General features: G+C 43.9%; 1 protein-coding gene across 1 annotated transcript in view; it reads right to left on the bottom strand.

The window, feature by feature from the left end:
- Positions 1 to 21088, bottom strand: part of ABCG5 (ATP binding cassette subfamily G member 5) — a 33972-nt gene that overhangs the window by 4713 nt on the left and 8171 nt on the right. Inside the window, exons 5-11 of the mRNA XM_027113246.1 lie at positions 17781 to 17913; positions 16041 to 16180; positions 15156 to 15285; positions 14152 to 14365; positions 13864 to 14069; positions 12911 to 13049; positions 7693 to 7878 (exon numbers count right to left, since the gene is read on the bottom strand). Of these exons, the coding sequence (XP_026969047.1) occupies positions 7693 to 7878; positions 12911 to 13049; positions 13864 to 14069; positions 14152 to 14365; positions 15156 to 15285; positions 16041 to 16180; positions 17781 to 17913 (1148 nt within the window). The remainder of the gene's footprint in view (positions 1 to 7692; positions 7879 to 12910; positions 13050 to 13863; positions 14070 to 14151; positions 14366 to 15155; positions 15286 to 16040; positions 16181 to 17780; positions 17914 to 21088) is intronic.

Genomic DNA, 21088 nt, shown 5'->3' with positions numbered 1-21088 from the left:
TTTCTGTATTGTGTGCATTTCTCCCCCTAAGAACTTGCATTATTTTGTAAGCAGAAAGAACAACAAAGCTATTTCCACTTGTGTTTAAAGGAAGAGACAGCCAAAAGTGCACATGTTGCAGGCACTCAGTCAGGAAAGATGACGACTTGAGGGAAAATACATAAACTCAATGACTAGGAGGTTGATGTGGGGCCTTCAGGAGCGCACTTTCACCCCAGTGATGGAGCAGAACCCAGGTGAAGCTTTGGGATGTTGAGATCTTGCAAAGAACCCAACAGCATTTTGATAATGTTGGCCACTGCCCCCCTCTCAAGAATAATCAATCCCCTTTCCTATAAACCAAATACGTGAAATAGTGCCAGACTGATTGGAGCACATGTTTCAAATATGAAAGAGGAGATGGTGCTGAAGATTGGGTCTGTAATTTGCTGGCTTGATCCCATGCCATTGGGGTGATCTTATCTGTGCATTTTTCATAGATGCTAACAAGCCAATTAAGCAACATAGACAAATACAATGTAATGGTGTCACTGTAAAAAAATATCCTCCCTGACTGTTCAAAACGAACTCACTTGGCTTTATAATAACTCACTACAGTTCATGAAGTGTTTCCACGTTGCTGATCTCATTCCAGTCTCATGATCCCTTGAGGCAGGTGGGGCTGAGATCATTATCTCCATTTTATAAATGAGGAAACTAATTTAGGTAGAAAAGTAACTTGCCAATGGTCACTTGGCAACTAAGTGGTAGGAGAAAGACTCTGACTCCAGGGTCGGTGCGGCTCCCCGGAGAGTCTTCACAGCGTGTGATCAGAACAAAGTCAAGTCTGAGCTTAGTTTTCTTAACTGAACGTGGATTGCTCTGAGAGTTAATTAAACAAATATGATTACATACAGTAGCTGCTCAATAGCTTTTTTCTTTGATTTTTTAAAACATCTTTATTGGAGTATAATTGCTTTACAATGGTGGGTTAGTTTCTGCTGTATAACAAAGTGAATCAGCTATACGTGTACATATAACCCCATATCTCCTTGCTCTTGCGTCTCCCTCCCACCCTCCCTATCCCCCCCCCAGGTGGTCACAAAGGACCGAGCTGATCACCCTGTGCTATGCAGCTGCTTCCCACTAGCTATCTGTTTTACATTTGGTAGTGTATATATGTCCATGCCACTCTCTCACTTCGTCCCAGCTTACCCTTCCCCCTCCCCATGTCCTCAAGTCCATTCTCTATGTATGCGTCTTTATTCCTGTCCTGCCCTTAGGTTCTTCAGAACCTTTCTTTTTAGATTCCATATATATGTGTTAGCATACGGTATTTGTTTTTCTCTTTCTGAATTACTTCACTCTGTATGACAAGACTCTAGGTCCATCCACCTCACTACAAATAACTCATTTTCGTTTCTTTTTATGGCTGAGTAATATTCCATTGTATATATGTGCCACATCTTTATCCATTCATCTGTCGATGGACACTTAGGTTGCTTCCATGTCCTGGCTATTGTAAATAGAGCTGCAGTGAACATTGTGGTACATCACTCTTTTTGAATTATGGTTTTCTCAGGGTATATGCCCAGTAGTGGGATTGCTGGGTCCTATGGTAATTCTATTTTTAGTTTTTTAAGGAACCTCCATACTGTTCTCCATAGTGATTGTATAAATTTATATTCTCACCAACAGTGCAAGAGGGTTCCCTTTTCTCCACACCCTCTCCTGCATTTATTGTTTGTAGATTTTTTGATGGTGGCCATTCTGACTGGTGTGAGGTGATACCTCATTATAGTTTTGATTTGCATTTCTCTAATGATTAGTGATGTTGAGCACCCTTTCATGTGTTTGTTGGCAATCTGTATATCTTTGGAGAAATGTCTAGGTCTTTTGCCCATTTTTGGATTGGTTTGTTTGTTTTTTTGATATTGAGCTGCATGAGCTGCTTGTAAAATTTGGAGATTAATCCTTTGTCCGTTGATTCATTTGCAAATATTTTCTCTCATTCTGAGGGTTGTCTTTTCGTCTTGTTTATGGTTTCCTTTGCTGTGCAAAGGCTTTTAAGTTTCTTTAGGTCCCATTTGTTTATTTTTGTTTTTATTTCCATTCTCTAGGAGGTGGGTCAAAAAGGATCTTGCTGAGGGCTTCCCTGGTGGCGCAGTGGTTGAGAGTCCGCCTGCCAATGCAGGGGACAAGGGTTCATGCCCCGGTCCGGGAGGATCCCACATGCTACGGAGCGGCTGGGCCCGTGAGCCATGGCCGCTGAGCCTGCTCGTCCGGAGTCTGCTCCGTAACGGGAGAGGCCACAACAGTGAGAGGCCCGTGTACCGCAAAAAAAAAAAAAAAAAAAAAAAAGATCTTGCTGGGATTTATGTCATAGAGTGTTCTGCCTATGTTTTCCTCTAAGAGTTTGATAGCGTCTGGCCTTACATTTAGGTCTTTAATCCACTTTGAGTTTACTTTTGTGTATGGTGTTAGGGAGTGTTCTAATTTCATTCTTTTACATGGAGCTGTCCAGTTTCCCAGCAGCACTTATCGAAGAGGCTGTCTTTTCTGCATTGTATATTCTTGCCTCCTTTATCAAAAATAAGGTGACCATATGTGCGTGGGTTTATCTCTGGGCTTTCTATGCTGTTCCATTGATATATATATTTTTTTTTTTTTCCACCAGTACCATACTGTCTTGATTACTGTAGCTTTGTACTATAGTCTGAAGTCCAGGATCCTGATTCCTCCAGCTCCATTTTTTTCCCTCAAGACTGCTTTGGCTATTCGGGGTCTTTTCTGTTTCCATACAAATTATGAATTTTTTTTATTCTAGTTCTGTGAAAAATGCCACTGGCAATTTGATAGGGATTTCATTGAATCTGTAGATTGCTTTGGGTAGTATAGTCATTTTCACAATATTGATTCTTTCAATCCAAGAACATGGTATATCTCTCCCTCTGTTGGTATCATCTTTAATTTCTTTCATCAGTGTCTTATGGTTTTCTGCATACAGGTCTTTTGTCTCCTTAGGTAGGTTTATTCCTAGGTATTTTATTCTTTCCATTGCAGCAGTAAATGGGACTGTTTCCTTAAATTCTCTTTCAGATATTTCATCATTAGTGTATAGGAATGCAAGAGATTTCTGTGCATTAATTTTGTATCCTGATACTTTACCAAATTCATTGATTAGCTCTAGTAGTTTTCTGGTAGCATCTTTAGGATTCTCTATGCATAGTATCATGTCATCTGCAAACAGTGACAGCTTTACTTCTTCTTTTCCTATTTGGATTCTTTTTATTTCTTTTTCTTCTCTGATTACTGTAGCTAAAACTTCCAAAACTATGTTGAATAATAGTGGTGAGAGTGGACAACCTTGTCTTGTTCCTGATCTTAGAGGAAATGGTTTCAGTTTTTCACCATTGAGAACTATGTTGGCTGTGGGTTTGTCAAATATGGCCTTTATTATGTTGAGGTAAGTTCCCTCTATGCCTGCTTTTTCTGCATCTATTGAGATGATGGTTTTTCTCCTTCAGTTTGTCAATATGGTTTATCACATTGATTTATTTGCGTATATTGAAGAATCTTTGCATTCCTGTGATAAACCCCACTTGATCATGGTGCATGATCCTTTTAATGTGCTGTTGGAGTCTGTTTGCTAGTATTTTGTTGAGGATTTTTGCATCTATGTTCATCTATGTGATATTGGCCTGTAGTTTTCTTTCTTTGTGACACCTTTGTCTGGTTTTGGTATCAGGGTGATGGTGGCCTCGTAGAATGAGTTTGGGAGTGTTCCTCCTTCTGCCACATTTTGGAAGAGTTTGAGAAGGACAGGTGTTAGCTCTTCTCTAAATGTTTGATAGAATTCGCCTGTGAAGCCATCTGGTCCTGGGCTTTTGTTTGTTGGAAGATTTTTAATCACAGTTTCTATTTCAGTGCTTGTGATTGGTCTGTTTATATTTTCTATTTCTTCCTGGTTCAGTCTCGGGAGGTTGTGCTTTTCCAAGAATTTGTCCATTTCTTTCAGGTTGTCCATTTTATTGGCATAGAGTTGCTTGTAGTAATCTCTCATGATCCTTTGTATTTCTGCAGTGTCAGGTGTTACTTCTCCTTTTTCATTTCTAATTCTGTTGATTTCAGTCTTCTCCCTTTTTTTCTTGATGAGTCTGGCTAATGGTTTATCAATTTTGTTTATCTTCTCAAAGAACCAGCTTTTAGTTTTATTGATCTTTACTATCGTTTCCTTCATTTCTTTTTCATTTATTTCTGATCTGATCTTTATGATTTCTTTCCTTCTGCTAACCTTGGGGTTTTCTTGTTCTTCTTTCTCTAATTGCTTTAGTTGTAAGGTTAGGTTGTTTATTTGAGAGTTTCTTGTTTCTTGAGGTAGGATTGTATTGCTATCAACTTCCCTCTTAGAACTGCTTTTGCTGCATCCCATAGGTTTTGGGTTGTCGTGTTTTCATTGTCATTTGTTTCTAGGTATTTTCTGATTTCCTCTTTGATTTGTTCAGTAATCTCTTGGCTATTTAGTAGCGTATTGTTTAGCCTCCATATGTTTGTATTTTTTACAGTTTTTTTCCTGTAATTGATATCTAGTCTCATAGCGTTGTGGTCGGAAAAGATACTTGATACAATTTCAAATTTCTTAAATTTACCAAGGCTTGATTTGTGACCCAAGATATGATGTATCCTGGAGAATGTTCCATGAGCACTTGAGAAGAAAGTGTATTCTGTTGTTTTTGGATGGAATGTCCTATAAATATCAATTAAGTCCACCTTGTTTAATGTATCATTTAAAGCTTGTGTTTCCTTATTTATTTTCATTTTGGATGATCTGTCCATTGGTGAAAGTGGGGTGTTAAAGTCCCCTACTATGATTGTGTTACTGTCTATTTCCCCTTTTATGGCTGTTAGCATTTGCCTTATTTACTGAGGTGCTCCTATGTTGGGTGCGTAAATATTTACAATTGTTATATCTTCTTCTTGGATTGATCCCTTGATCATTATGTAGTGTCCTTCTTTGTCTCTTCTAATAGTCTTTATTTTAAAGTCTATTTTGTCTGATATGAGAATTGCTACTCCAGCTTTCTTCTGATTTCCATTTGTATGGAATATCTTTTTCCATCCCCTCACTTTCAGTCTGTATGTGTCCCTAGGTCTGAAGTGAGTCTCTTGTAGACGGTGAGTCTCTTGTAGAAGTGAGTCTCTTGTAGACAAAAAAAGACAGGTCTTTTTTTGTATCCATTCAGCCAGTCTGTGTCTTTTGGTGGGAGCATTTAATCCATTTACATTTAAGGTAGTTATTTATATGTATGTTCCTTTTACCATTTTCTTAATTGTTTTGGGTTTGTTATTGTAAGTCTTTTCCTTCTCTTGTGTTTCCTGCATAGAAAAGTTCCTTTAGCATTTGTTGTAGAGCTTGTTTGGTGGTGCTGAATTCTCTTAGCTTTTGCTTGTCTGTGAAGGTTTTAATCTCTCCATTGAATCTGAGTGAGATCCTTGCTGGGTAGAGTATTCTGGGTTGTAGGTTTTTCCCTTTCATCACTTTATATATGTCCTGCCACTCCCTTCTGGCTTTCAGAGTTTCTGCTGAAAGATCAGCTGTTAACCTTATGGGGATTCCCTGGTATGTTATTTGTTGCTTCTCCCTTGCTGCTTTTAATATTCTTTCTTTGTATTTAATTTTTGATAGTTTGATTAATATTTGTCTTGGTGTGCTTCTCCATGGATTTATCCTGTATGGGACTCTCTGCACTTCCTGGACTTGACTATTTCCTTTCCCATATTAGGGAAGTTTTCAACTATAATCTCTTCAAATATTTTCTCAGACCATTTCTTTTTCTCTTCTTCTGGGACCCCTATAATTCGAATGTTGGTGTGTTTAATGTTGTCCCAGAGGTCCCTGAGACTGTCCTCAATTCTTTTCATTGTTTTTTCTTTATTCTGCTCTGCGGTAGTTATTTCCACTATTTTATCTTCCAGGTCACTTATCCGTTCTTCTGCCTCAGTTATTCTGCTATTGATTCCTTCTTGAGAATTTTTAATTTCATTTATTGTGTTGTTCACCATTGTTTGTTTGCTCTTTAGTTCTTCTAGGTCCTTGTTAAATGTTTCTTATATTTTCTCCATTCTATTTCCAAGACTTTGGATCATCTTTACTATCATTACTCTGAATTCTTTTTCAGGTAGACTGCCTATTTCCTCTTCATTTGTTCGGTCTGGTGGGTTTTTACCTTGCTCCTTCATCTGCTGTGTGTTTCTCTGTCTTCTCATTTTGCTTAACTTACTGTGTTTGGGGTCTCCTTTTCACAGGCTGCAGGCTGCAGCTTTGTAGTTCCCGTTGTTTTTGGTGTCTGTCCCCAGTGACTAAGGTTGGTTCAGTGGGTTGTGGAGGCTTCCTGGTGGAGGGAACTGATGCCTGTGTTCTGGTGGATGAGGATCGTCTTTCTGGTGGGCAGGAACGTGTCCAGTGGTGTGTTTTGGGGTGTCTGTGACATTATCATGATTTTGGGCAGCCTCTCTGCTAAAGGGTGGGGCTGTATTCCTGTCTTGCTAGTTGTTTGGCATAGGGTATCCAAAACTGTAGCTTGCTGGTTGTAGAGTGGAGCTGGGTCTTAGCACTGAGATGGAGATCTCTGAGAGAGTCTTCACCGTTTGACATTACGTGGAGCCGGGAGGTCTCTGGTGGACCAGTGTCCTGAACTCGGCTCTCCCACCTCAGAGGCACAGGCCTGACACCTGGCCAGAGCACCAAGACCCTGTCAGCCACATGGCCAGGTACATGGGAAGTTCCTTGCCTTTTGGGAAGTCTGAGGTCTCCTGCCAGCATTCAGTAGGTGTTCTGTAGGAGTTGTTCCACATGTAGATGTATTTCTGATGTATTTGTGGGGAGGAGGGTGATCTCCACGTCTTACTCTTCTGCCATCTTGAAGGTCTCCGGGCCCTTTTCTTTGATTTTTAAGTCAAAGAAACAGAGCTGTCTTCACATTTTCTCAGGGACCCATAGTTTACTTACTGGATCCCACTCACATCACCCACCTGAAACCACTTTCACCCTTCTAAAATTTTCTGCCGTTCCTGCTACTTTAAAAAAAATATACAATATGTATGTATGTGTACATATATTTTTTCTTGGTTATAAAGTAATGCTTGTCCATTATAGAAGATTCACAAAATATAGGAAAATATCAAGAAAATTAAAATAAGTATCACCCAGAGATAACTGCTGTTTACATTTGGTGTGTGTCCTTCTAGTCCTGATGCTTTCTTGAGCAGTCTTTTATCCTGCAGCCTCTTTTCTTATCTGACTATTCTTACTTTCTTAAAGTAACTGAGAATTGAGAGCTGGAATAGAAACTCAACAGTGCCAGGGAAGAAATGAACCAAATGCATGCTATTTAGCCTGTAATAGGCTGTGAGTATTTCTGGAGGACAGCTTGGTTTTCCTCCTCTTGTTATAATGGCTTATGACATGTGATAACATGCTTCAATCATCATTTCCTGATTCTCATTCTGACGACGTTTTATTTAACAAATAATGAACAGTTCAAAGTCTAAGCAATACTGACTAGGAAGCACTATGAGTACTCCGGACTGTAAGGTGATAGAGTATCACAGTATCACACAGCGCTTCTCTGTAACGCCTTATAATAATCATTATGAGGTGATCATTAACATCAAATCATACCAGTCTAAATCATTTGAATTATTAGATCTTACCTCAGGAATCCAGAGCCCACAAGCACCCCAGCAATGCAGAGCAGGGCCACCATGCTGTTGACCACATTTGGGTTTTGGACCACACCAAGTAGCACAAGAGTTAGCAATTCACCAATTAAGTGGGGGGCCAAGATAGCAGCAGAGAAATATCCAAATCTTGCAGCCTCAGGGTATAAGGCCAGAGTCCTAAAAAAACATAAGGTCTTTAGTTCCTCTCCAAGGGTTATCATTTAAGAAAAATTCCACACTTGACTTCTGTGGATAAATCCATAGTGGTTAAGTGGGTGGGGAGAGTCTGCAAGGCAGGCCAAACTCCCCTTTGAAAGGCCTTTTCGGAACAGGGCCAACATTTGAGGCCATTTAGTCCCTCAAATTGTTTCTGTTGGCCCCAAGTCAATGGAGCCACCTTTTCCTTTTTACAGCCCCTCAGCTCTCACAGAAAAATACTAACACTCAGAGGATGGTCACAACCAACTGCAGTAAGTAGGGCTGAACTGTCCAGGCTTCTCCATAAGCAACCACATTCTGCCTGGCTGGCACTGCTCCCACCCTAGCTAGCCTACTACCCTAATGCTCAGGACTCACCCAACCTGCTTCTCAGCCCCTCCTTCCCTGAACCTCACCCTTGTTACATGGGGTTACTGCCAGCGTGAAAACCCTTCACTGCTTTCATCCTCCAATGGATTAGCCCTCCCCAGGCCTGTTCCATTCCATTCTTGTCTTTTATTCTACCAACCCCTTCCACTGATTGGACCTTCATGTTCTTGTAAACAAGCTACTCTATATCCATGCCCCTTAACCTCTTACATTCCTTTCACCACATAACATTTCCCTGGTGATAGCACGTCCTCAACAACTCTTAGACATGGCTACTCTTTCTTCCATTTGTAGAGCAAGTAAGAGAAGTTGGCATGTCTTACCCTCACCCCTCCCTACCACTCTTCAAGGCCATCTGCCTTTCCTCCTATACAAATCAGGAAGTTGGCTTATACTACTAATTCTCTGCCTCAAGGCAGTCCTCTGTGACTTTTAAGACATTTTCTCACCTTTGATGATTTTGTGGCTTTTAGACCAGGGTCAGTTTTGCACTCCCGTCCACCATCATTATCCTCAAGGTTTTTAACCTTCATAATCCATCAACACCAGTGCCTCCTAATTAGGTCACCTGATCAATTCCAGTGGCTCCACCCACCTAATCTTGATCACTCACTATGTCTGGGATTTAAATGTTACTTGTTACTCAAAACTGTTGCATGTCCAAGGTTTCACATTCTGAAAATGCCCCTTCTGATCATGGCCTCCTCCCGTCTCCCATTTCCCCAAAGCCCTCAATGCCTCAGATCCTCACCCCTTCTGCTATTCTTTGCCTTACCAATTCCCCACCTGGGGACCTTGCTTTCTCAATTGAGCTGTGCTAATTGGATCCATTCTGCCACTTTGCTTCAGCTGATTCCTGGACCCCTAATTCTTCCTCATTGCTTATTGGGTTCCAATGTCATGTCCCATCATGGCTAATAAAAACTTCTACTTTAAACTACGCTCTCTTCCCAGGGAACTTCAAACTCTCTCCCCAGTGCTCAGCAGATGGATTTACCTCCCATTTTGTGAATTTCTATCTTTATCTTCCCTACTTTGCATCTCTTCTCTTTCTCCCTGTCTCTATCTCTTACCCCATCTTTGCCAAGCTTTATCCTGTCTACTTGCATCCTTGGTACTATGTTAATCTGATTTTCCTATTTCTGCCTTGGTCTAATCTGGAAACTTGATCTGCGAATTACCCAATTTTTCTGTAGTTTCATCTACTCTCAATCTAATGGTTTTCCCTAATGGTCTTACTTACCGTATTGTAAAATAACCACTCCTTGAGTCTGGTAACCTTTTAAGCAACTGCCCCCCCTTTATCCTCTCCTGTACCACCAAGCTTCTCAAACAGCACCTGCTTCTCCCATCTCACTCCTTGTTCCCTGGTAAACCTGACTGGCACCCCACCACTCTACTGAACCTCTTTTATGGAAGAGCACCAGTGACCTCCTAAACCTATGCCTCACCTCCTTGAACCTCTGCAGTACTGAACGGGTTCACTACACCTTCGTGAAACTCCCTCCTCTCTTGCCTTCTCTGACACTGCCCGATCCTGCTTCTCTTTCCACCACTCTAACCACCTCTCTGCCTCTCTCGCCGGATTGCTTCCCTCTTCCCACCCTCTGAATATGCCTCTTAAGATATCACCCTCAGACCGCTTCCTCCCTGATATTCTTGCCTATAGAATCCATTCCCAGGCCTCTCCTCTCACTCCTCTTGCCTTTTCTTTCTACACCAGCCTATTGTGCCTCTGATTGACATCTCCTGTTGGGTGTCCTGTAGCATCCCAGATGCAACATATTCAAAACCAAATCCATTCTCTTTCCTCGCAAACTTGATAAGGATACTGTCCCCTTCCCATCCTCCCAGGCTGAAAACTCAGGCATCATCCATGACTCTCTTTACCCCCCAGCAAATCCATTCCATTTCTAAGTCCGTTCGATTCTACTTTCCCAGCATCTCAAAGTAAAACCCCCTTTCTGTTGCCACTGCTGCTCTCTTCACCAGAGCCTCTGCCTTTCCCAGACTGTTAACAAGGCTCCTCACTGGGCTGTTCAGCCTCTCTGCCCTAACTCTCCAGTCTGAGACGAAAGTGATGCCAGCCTCACCCCCCCAGAGTGCAACACAGATGGGTCACTCCCTGGGGATCAAAATCCTCTACTATGTACCGGTATCTAATCCACTTCAGCCCCTTAGCCTGGCATTCAGCACTTCACCTACCAGGCTCCAAGGCTGTCAGTCATATTTTCCATTATTCCTTCCAATCCTCCTTTCCCCACAGCACAACTGAACTTTTTCTCTGGAAAGGTCTTGTGTGTTTTTGCTTCTGAACCTATGCTCCTTCTCTTTCTTCCCCTGAAACGCCCTTGCTCCTTTTCCATCTATTCAAATGTTGCTCATCTCTCAAGTTCTCCTTTATAAAGCCTCCGAGAGTCCCTCTCCCCATCCAGCCAAATGGACCCTTGGTCTCCTTTGTAATTCACTGTGATAATGAATGTGAGATGGGGAAGAGACATTCCCCATGGTGCCTCAGCTTCCTCGTCTTCAAACAAGGATAATTAATAATGCCACCTTTATAGAATGGTACCAAGGATTACATGAATTGATATATTTAAACCTTTTAGTGCCTGACATAAAAGCAAGTGCTCATGTGTGTCAGCCGTCTTTGTTATCATATTCCGCAGCACCGTGTTTGTGCTTCTTTATAATATTAATCTTACACTTTCTTGAATTAAAGTCATCTGGAGATTTATGTCCACAATCTATCATCTGAAATACTTTAGGGCCAGATGTGTTTTGGAATGTGGCAATTTACAGATTTGGGAAAGACTTCATTCACACTGTGTAGACCATACTTGCTGCAGTGGGGTCTGGGACTCCACCTGTAACATATCTACTAAACAGGAATGTTGCTGTGGGAAAAGTACAATGAACCTCACGTTGGTTCAGGTCGGATTTTGCTACTGAGTGAGTTCAAGTCTGATGTGCTGCTAAGAGTCAGAAAACACTCCGGCTTTCAGGGCCGTCTCAGTTCAGAACTGCAAGCTTGAGGGCAGCCCCTTCAGTTTACTCCCCTTTAAATCCGTAGCTGCGCCTGGCACTGTGCCTGGCACCTAGTAGGCATTCAACAAACTTTTCTATCATTGAATCAAAGTATTTGCTACATTGCTAACAGCTGTGCTGCCACCACTAGAAATGATTATGCTTTTGTCAAAAAGAGTCATGACAATACTGAACCTAGTTTAAAACCGCCCTGTTTTCTAAAATCATACAGAACTCTTTCTCATGGGCAGTTTTACGAATATCATATGGTCTTCAAAATCAGTGCTTTGCGAATTCTAAAGTGCATATAAATCACCTGGGGGATCATGTAAAATGTGGAATCCAATTCAGCAGGGCTGGGCATGAGATTTTGCAGGTTAAACAAGCCCCAAGGTAACACTGACACCGTGCTTCGTGGGCCACATTGAGGAGCAAGGTTCTAAATTAACAAGGTTCTCAATTTCCAACCAACCTTGGCTTACTCAAAAACGGCCACTTAAAAAAAATCTGCTCCTGGATCATTTCGCCTAAACTAGACGGGCCTGTGGTTTATGTACATCACAGATCAGAGATTCAGCACGTTCCTGAGTGTCGGAGGATAAGAGGCTTCATCAAGGCCAGCAAGGAGGGCCGTGTGGTCCCTGCCATCGCCCTGGGTTGCGAGCGTCCGCCCTCTTGCTAACCAGAGCGAGCAGCTTTGCCTCTGTCACTCCCCAGGGTGACAACAACGTCTAAGAGTCTGCACAATAAGACCTCCTAACTCTTCATCTTGGAGCTCAAACCAGGCCCTCACTTATCTTCTACTTGTATTTCACTTGATTCATCATAATTATTCACATCGCATACCATGGGGTCTTTATACTGGTTATGGGTGGAAGCACCTGCCCGTGAATCCAGTGCCCTGAAGAAAGACAGCATCTCCAGAACCGCCTGAAGTCCTCTCTTGGAACGACAAGCTGGGCACCTTTCACTACTGGAATCACAGAATGCCGGATGATTCCCCCCATCTTTTCTTAAGGGAAAGCCAGAGGGATTAGGGAAGATACATCTCCCTATGACAACAAATAACTCTACACATTTTCAGATTTGCATCTGTAAAATGTTCTATGCAATAAAAAGCACTGTCTACAAACCATCAATCAAAACCCAGCATCAGGGGTGCTTCATGGTTCTCCAAAGCCCTCTTCCCATAGTCACTCTTGATTCCTCCACCCCCCGTCACCCCAGCCCAACCACGATGCCCCAGGTCGGTCAAATGAAACCTCAGGCAGCGTTGCCGCTCCAGCTCACAGCAGCCTGGGAGCCACGCTGAGCTGGGTGGACAGCCTCGCTGCCTCTGCACCTGGTCCCAGCTACTCCAGAGCCCTCCCCTCAGGCCAGGCCCCGCAGTGGATGCGGGACAGGTTATTCCCTGGTGCGTGTAGTCTTGCTGGTCTGCTCTCAGGTCCCGTGTGGCCCACAGTGGGGGGTTCCTCTCTTTGTCCTGTTTACCCTGGGGCTCTCCCTCCACAGGTCCCACTGGCCATCTGGGATCCCACCATCTGGGGAGCATGGCCCGGGAACACTGAAGGCCTCTGGACACCCTCTTCCTTACCAGTAGCACACGCTGCAGAAGATCATGGTGGCAATGACACTGAAGGGGAGCACATGCAGCACGTAGGCTAGCAGCATCTGCCACTTCTGGTACAGGCCATCCTCGCTCTCCTGATCGCTGACGGCTCGCAACACAGGAACTGGGCATGGGAGGCAGGTTGCAGAACAGCCGGTCACCACACAGCTGGAGGAGGAGGGGTGCTAGCCCAGGCTGAACTTGAGATCTATCAGCACTGGATGGTGAGGACCAGCTGGGGCCCCCTAGTCATGGAGAAAAGGAACCTGACATCCATAGAACTATAAATACCCCCACCCCAGAAATCCACTCTACCTGAATTACAATAGGATTACAAAAGCCGTCACAATTTATTTCCGTCTCTCTAAAGTGGGGGGGGAGGGGTGTCACCAATTCAAGAACACACATGCAAAAGGGACACAAATGAGTGACGTGAGGCACTCTGTCCTCTTTTCTTGCAGGGTGTTGGCACAGAACATCAGGCAACTAGGTATTGCTTCTGGACTCCCACTGAGTTTGAAAACCAGGTGTTGGCTGTCCTAAAATAGGCTCCAAAAAGAACGTTAACAGTGCAAAGTTGGCCAGGCATCCGGGCCCCCATGGGCTGTGCCTCCTAATGGATAAGAGAAGATACCAGGGCTGAGCTTCTAAAAAACCCTGCCCAAACTCTGCTGCATCATCTCCTCATAACTTCATGCTTCCCTGGATCCTCAGAGACGCTCAGGGAGATCCACTTGGAGAGCTAATTCCCACTAAGGTGTTACTAATTCACGAGTTACCTTGTCCCAGAGAGAGAACCCGGAGGGGGCCAGGTTGAGCTCAGAGAAATACCCCTATAATGGTGGAGTCTTGCAAGGCGTCAGCTGGAGAAAGGAGATATTCAGGGAGAGAGAAGCTCCCGCGACCCCGGGGGCCCACCTCCGGGGCAGGGCACTCACACAAGTTCACAGCGTTGAGCATGCCCGTGTACGGGACGGCGCCCACAAACTGGTACAGGAGACCCACACGGTCCTGGATGGCGCCCTTTAGCACGTCGTTCTGGACCCGTAGAAGGAAGAAAACGATGAACAAACCCACGATCAGATTCTGAGTGAGACGCATAGTCACCGCCAGCTTATTTCTCATTGAGTTTCTCGTCACTCTCCTGAAAGCCAAACAACCCCGTTTTCATTGCTTTTTTTTAATGGGTGGACGTCTACCTATCTAAAATGGGGTGAGGCTCTTACCTCAAGAGAACACACAGTTTAGAAAGGGCTCCAGGAGAATCTTTGGTTTTGAAAGGAATCACTGGTAATGTTTTCAAGTGTTTTGTTCTTTCAATATCCTCCAAGGTTTTACGATACATTGCTGATTCTTTGTAGGCAGATTCAATCATCTGGACTCTCTTGTAGGTTTCTATTTCCCGTTCTTTGTTTTGGGTATCCACTGATGTCAGGTCCACTGAAATTTTTTTCCCACAAAAAAATGACCCATGTGTTTTTAAATGCACATATATACACAGTGACTAATAATATATGTTCCATCATTGATTTAGGAGTGCTAACCATAATACCTCATCTCATCAAAATAATACCTGTTGTTAATCCCCACCTATAAAATCAGAATATTTTAAAGCTACCACAGCAGGGCCATGAAGATCCTGATAGGCCTGTCTGGGAGAATTCAGAAGTTCAGCTAATTTTTCTCTGACAAAGTAGAAGTGCACCATTTCAAGAGAGATCCCCGGGACTTTCCTTGTGGCACAATGGTTATGAATCCACCTGCCAGTGCAGGGGACACGGGTTCAAGGCCTAGTCCAGGAAGATCCCACATGCCGCAGAGCAACTAAGCCCGTGCACCACAACTACTGAGCCCGTGTGCCACAACTACTGAAGCCCATGTGCCTACAGCCCGTGCTCCACAACAAGAGAAGCCACCGCAATGAGAAGCCCGCGCACAGCAACTAAGACCCAACGCAGCCAAAAATAAATAAATAAAATAAATAAATTTATTTTTTTTTAAAGTGAAGAGTAGTGGTAAAATGTTTTTAAAAAAAAGAGATCGCCCACCTCATTCTGATAGGTCATCTATGGCAAGTTAATTGGCTCGGCCAAATTAATTTTTTGAAGAGTAAAAACACCAAAACAAAAGGAGAAATAAAACCCACGTGTGCTGGTGTCATCTAGGCAGAAATCTGAGAAGATAAAGTTTAGAAAACATATATGATGGGGACTGTGAAAGAAAAACTTACCATAAAAATCAAAAGGGTTTGAATGTTCGGGACAAGGGTAACCGCAGCCACTGAAGAAATGAAGCATCTCCACCGGTGTCCCGCAGAAAACCAGCTCTCCGCAGCTCAGAATGGCAATTTTATCAAAGAGCTGATTGAACGACAGACAGTGTTAGTGTGTAATCAGGTCACCACATCCTTATGGAAAAGAAGCCTCAAGTAGTCAGTCCTTTGACTCTCTCAGCCATACATCAGTACTCTTACTGCGGCCATCAGAACCTCTCAAAATGCATCCCTCTTCCTTCCAGCCTGGGTTGCCCCTGTGGGTCCTGCTGCCTCCCAGCCTGCACCCAGCATCATGTCTAGGATAGAGGACAGCTCATGGAACTGGTCAGAGGACCTATAGGTTTGAGGCCCCGCCGTGCCCCGGAATGAGTGACTTTGGACCGAAAAAATTTTTTTAAATCTCAGATCCTCATCTATAAAAGGCAAATAATAGCTCCCTAAAAGGATCCTAGGAGATCAAGGTGAGATTTTTGGGAAGGAACTCTATATGATTTAGTGGAAAAGCACAGACTTGAAAGCCAACTGGAATATGAATGCCAATTCCAGCTTTTTATTAACTGTGATATTGGCTCAATGTTGGATCATTTCTAAGTCTCACTCTTCCCCTCTGTAAAGTGAAAATGCTGGTACCCACCTCATAGGGTTTTTGTGTGGATTAAAAGAGCTAGTGTATAGAAGGTATTTGGTACATGATAGGTGCTAAAAGAACTGAGTTTCCATCCTTGGCCCTTCCCATCAGGATCGCTCTGGTTTAAGTACTAATCTCTACTCCGAGATCCCCAGCCTGGCACACCTATACCCACCCTGGATGAGCTGAGCTGGAACAGACATCCCCCTCACCTGGAAGAGCTCGGAGCGGGGCTGGTGGATGGTAAGGATCACGATGCGGCCCCTGCGAGCCAGCTCTGCTATGAGGACAACGATCTGATTTGCAGTCACGCAGTCCAGGCCTGTGGTTGGCTCATCAAAAAGCATGACCTCTGCGGCAAAGGAAGGTCAGACATCTGAGTCACTGCCGAGCCTGGGCTCTGTGCTCTAGCCTCAGAAATTTGAACAGTTCCTTGTTGAGCTGTCTTATCCCATCCAAACAGTGTGCAGTGAGCAGTACTTTAGCCTGAGCCCAGGAGAAAGCACCTGACCTGGAAGGGCCCAACTCCCAGCTCCAGAGCACATCCCAGCCTGAATCCTTGAAGGGACAAGGCAGCAACCACGTCAGGCCTCTCGTGTGGCACTATAGACTGTTTGGGCTCCATCCAGGGGACCCTAACAGGGAACGAGGGCTGGCAGGCTGGCACCCAGGTGTTTCTAAAAGGCTGAGAGGAGGCTGGTTAAAAAGGCAAAATCTCACACATGGATAGACCTAGAGATTATCACAGTAAGAGAAGTAAGTCCAACAGAGAAAGACAAATATGATATCACTTATATGTGGAATCTAAAATATGACATAAATGAACTTATCTACGAAACAGACTCACAGACATAGAGAACAGACTCGTGGTTGTCAAGGGAGAGGGGGAGTAGGGGAGGGTGGATCGGGAATTTGGGATTAGCAGATGCAAACTATTATACATAGGATGGATAAACAACAAGGTCCTACTATATAGCACAGGGAACTATATTCAGTATCCTGTGATAAACCATAATGGAAAAGAATATGAAAAACAATGTGTATATATGTGTGTGTGTGTGTGTGTGTGTGTGTGTGTGTGTGTGTGTGTGTATATAACTGAATCACTTTGCTGTATAGCAGAAATTAACACAACATTGTAAATCAACTATACTTGAATAAATCTTTTAAAAAGACATAATGTCACTTCACGTCTAGCACTTTCCAACACCAACTGCGTCTTTGCACTGCAGAAAACTCTGACCTGTGAAACAAAGTCCGAGATGGGACAGGCATTTGGATTCTTTAGCGGGTTTAACTGTAGCTTATTTCTACCCAAAAGGTACAGGGTACTTTTTGTACCCTGTTCTTAAGAACATCCCTCTTATTTGTTCTGAAGAGCAGGCAGTCTTGGTCTACCCCAATGTGAAGAAAGTATCCAAATGTATCATGTCCTCTTCCAAGTGTATGTAAGTGGCAAGGTTTCCCCAGACAGTGGGGAGAATGAAGCCAGGCAGGAGAGGCAGGTGACTGGCTACCCCATCTTGATAGCCCCTCCTTCCAATATATATACTTTCTCATGTATCACTTAAAATCCTATTTTAATTCCTGCCATTTCATAAATACTTCTAGTCACAGCAAAACTCACTGGCTTTCCAGAGTAGACACAGTGGTGCTGCTCTAGTAAGAAGTAAGGAGGGACAGGACATTCATGGAAGACCCTAACTGAACATGAACACAAACGCAGTGCTTCCAAGTCCAACAGCTTTTTTGTACCTGGGTGATGGAATCGCATCAGGAACTACTTAGATTTCCAAAGAAACTGGGTCCCCAGTTTGAGAAACCTCAGTGACTTCAGTTCCCAACCAACTAAGCCCTTTCCAAATGGATACTGTGAAGAAAGGGCTGAAAATGTCTGCAGACACATGGAAGATGACAGGCAGCAGCCAGTAGCAGTTCTGGGTCCCACTTACTGGGATCCTGGAGGAGCTGGGCTGCGATGGAGACCCGGCGCCTCTCACCATGGGAAATTCCCCCAAAGTTGTAGTTGCCAATCAGCCGATCTGCCACGTGGCTCAGACTCAGCTCTGCCATGACTGCCTCCACCTGTAAGAGACACAATGTCCAGGAAGGCTGGTCACTGCTGGGCTGTGTCCCGATTCATGGGCTGAGGATGACAGGGGAGAGGCAACACACTTCCCTTGAGCGCTTGGGCCACTTCCAGACTCACCACATCCTAGGGAAAGCACGCCTATTACAAGAGAATCCAATTTGGTTTAAATCACAATATATGTATCAGATTAAAATAAATAATATTGACATGAATTTTTTTTCAGAAGTCCTTACAGCAACAAAAAACTGTTTCAACTTGCTTCAGGGAAAGTCAGCAGGAAACTATGCAGATTTTGTTGGACTCCTGTTTTCAGATGCTACAGTCAGTCCAGCCCATAGAGAAACCGCCCCCTAAGGCATAGTTACAATATAGCTTATTTTTTTAGTCTTTGGTTTTTGAAACTTTATTATAATAAATGTTTTACGTGTAAAAAAAATCAATTTGGTTTGAACTAAACCTGGCTTCCCCTATGTAACCCAAATAAGTCCTGGAGTCCCATGTGGCCCAATCTCACTGTGGTTTTGCATCAAATATAATCCAGCTATCAAAAGTAATTAAAAATAAAGCCAATCTTTATTGGAATCTCTTTAAGGACTTTAAAAGGAACCCAGTTTATAACTTACAGAAACACTTTTAAAAATTTCCTTTTCCCTAATTCTCCTCACTCTGCTTATCTTATACCCTTCAGCTCCCTGAAATCCTCTGCTTACTACTCAACTCCCCAAAACAATCATCACTAAAAAAAAAATTCTTTACTGACTCTCTAATCAAGAAGGTTGGCCTTTTCCCTCCCTCTCCCTCTTTCCTTCCTTAGCTTATCTCCCCACCAGAGACCCTTTCAAAAATCTCTATTTCTGGTCCTCCCCTGATTGAGTACCCCTATCTGCATTAGGCCCTGGGGAAAGCAGAGAGAAAGAGACTGGGAATACTTATATATATGATAATGAGTTTTGTTCCCATACATCTCTAATGAGATTGTGTTTCTTTTATAATGAAAAAAAGAGGACTTCCCTGGTGGTGCAGTGGTTAAGAATCCGCCTGCCAATGCAGGGGACACGGGTTCGAGCCCTGGTCTAGGAAGATCCCACATGCCGTGGAGCAACTAAGCCCGTGCGCTACAACTGCTGAGCCTGTGCTCTAGAGCCCGTGAGCCACAACTACTGAGCCTGCGAGCCACAACTACTGAAGCCCGTGCACCTAGAGCCCGTGCTCCACAAGAGAAGCCACCACAATGAGAAGCCCGCACACCGCAACAAAGAGTAGCCCCTGCTCACCGCAACTAGAGAAAGCCCACGTGCAGCAACGAAGACCCAATGCAGCCAAAAATAAATAAATAAATAATTTATTTTTTTAAATACCCTATTAAAAAATAACAACAGCAAACTAAACTGGAGTAGAGGGGATGATTTATGGAACAAAGTTCCAGAGGAGACAGGGAGTGGGATCAATAGATGATGCTTTGACCAAAAGAAAGGGATACACCTGAAATAGATACAAAGGAATAAGGAGGAGGTTAGAAATGCATATGTAAACCAGTATGATTGTCTCTTCTTGCCATCAGAGTGGAAGGATTCTGGAATTGAGCTTCACTTGACATGGCAAGGTTTATGTGTTCACCAGTCAGGGTAGATTCCTGAGTGTCCCTTTCATCTGCTCTGCAACAGCAAGAAAGGAGTAAAGCTTGCCCCTCCTGGCTCAGAAGCAATGGACAGGGGAGACATTTACTTCATCTGTTTCAGATGTCTCTGGCTAGAAGCCTCTCCCATGTTTTGCAAACACTGCTGGGAATAGAATTCAGAGTCTTGGAAGGGACCACTGGGATCATCAATCCTCTCATGCTATGTGATTTCACATAAACTGATTCATTCCTCACATCATCTCCAGGAGAGATGCATTATTACTCTATCTATTATAGAACAGAAAACAGATCCTCAGACAGGTTCATAGATTACCCAAGGTCACACCATTAGCAAATGGCAGAGCTGGGACTGAGAGTAAACTGTGTGGGTTCTCGAGTGGTCCAAGAAGCACAAGGGTGGACAAAGCCTGCCACATCCATCATGGCTTTACGTTCAGGTTCGCAGAGGACAAAAGCAGATCTGCTGCACTCTCTGCTCTGTTATCACAGGCACTTCCTTCTCCCTAAACTACTTTGTCGGGATTTTACATCCTGTGGACTGGATTTGCTCAGAAAGTACTCTCAAGCAGGGAGAACTTTATGATAGGAAACTTTGCAGGACACTTAGGGGTTGCCAGTGCCAGGGAGAGGGACCATTCACTGGGGGCAAATTTGCCATCAACCAACTTCAGGTACCTTGAATTTTCTAAATATTTATGCAAATGTGAGCATTTTCAGGGGAAAAGGTTCGGTGGCTTTCTCGGATTCTCTCCCTGGGGTATGGGATGTAAATGGATCACTCTCTCAAAAGAATCTGCTTATGACTTCATTTCTCCAACTCAAATACCAATGAGATCCTCTCCTACCCATTTTAGACACAAAAATACTAAAGCAGGCAGACAGGAAGCCTACATAGGGGCTCACCTGTCACTCACTGTCAGGGCAGCTAAGTCATGTGAAGATGCCTGTGCCTCCCCGTGGGCCAAATTCCGACCTCTGTCTTCTCAGACCACAGTGAGGCCCAGGGAGGCATGATGGAGCCAGAGGACCTGGGTCCATGTCCCAGCTCTGCCAGTCCGAGGTGTGGGATCTTAATATCCTTGGGGGTCAGTTTCTTGATCTGAAAGTTGGAGATAACGCCTCCCTCATAGAGCTGATGCCAGAATGAAATGAGATGTGTGTGAACAAGGCCTGATGGAGGCCAGCCACATACGAGAGCCCAGAGAATAAGCTGGTAGAATAGCAAGAACCTCGCAATGCCTTCTGAGCACTCTAAGGTAACCTCCAGGTAGGAACAGGGCTCTGTGGGGCTAATGGTCTTTCTTGAAGGTTCCTCTGGAGTGAAAGCTATGCTCCAACACGTCCAGGACTCTGAAACAGAAGAATGCCCTTTCCTGACTTGGCATGACAACAAACAAGCCTGCTGGTACTCTGGGCACAGTTCAGACCTGGCTGCACTGGCCAAGCCCTGTCTGAGAGTCCAGCACCAGGGACAAAGAGGAGTAACTCCCTGGTGACAGGCTCAGAGGTGCCTGATAAAAAGGGAGTAA

The sequence above is a fragment of the Aethalodelphis obliquidens genome, unplaced genomic scaffold, assembly GCF_003676395.1.
Source record: "Aethalodelphis obliquidens isolate GAN/ISIS:26980383/991018 unplaced genomic scaffold, ASM367639v1 scaffold12, whole genome shotgun sequence".
NCBI lineage: Eukaryota > Metazoa > Chordata > Mammalia > Artiodactyla > Delphinidae > Aethalodelphis > Aethalodelphis obliquidens.
This window is presented reverse-complemented; position numbering and strand designations above follow the sequence as displayed.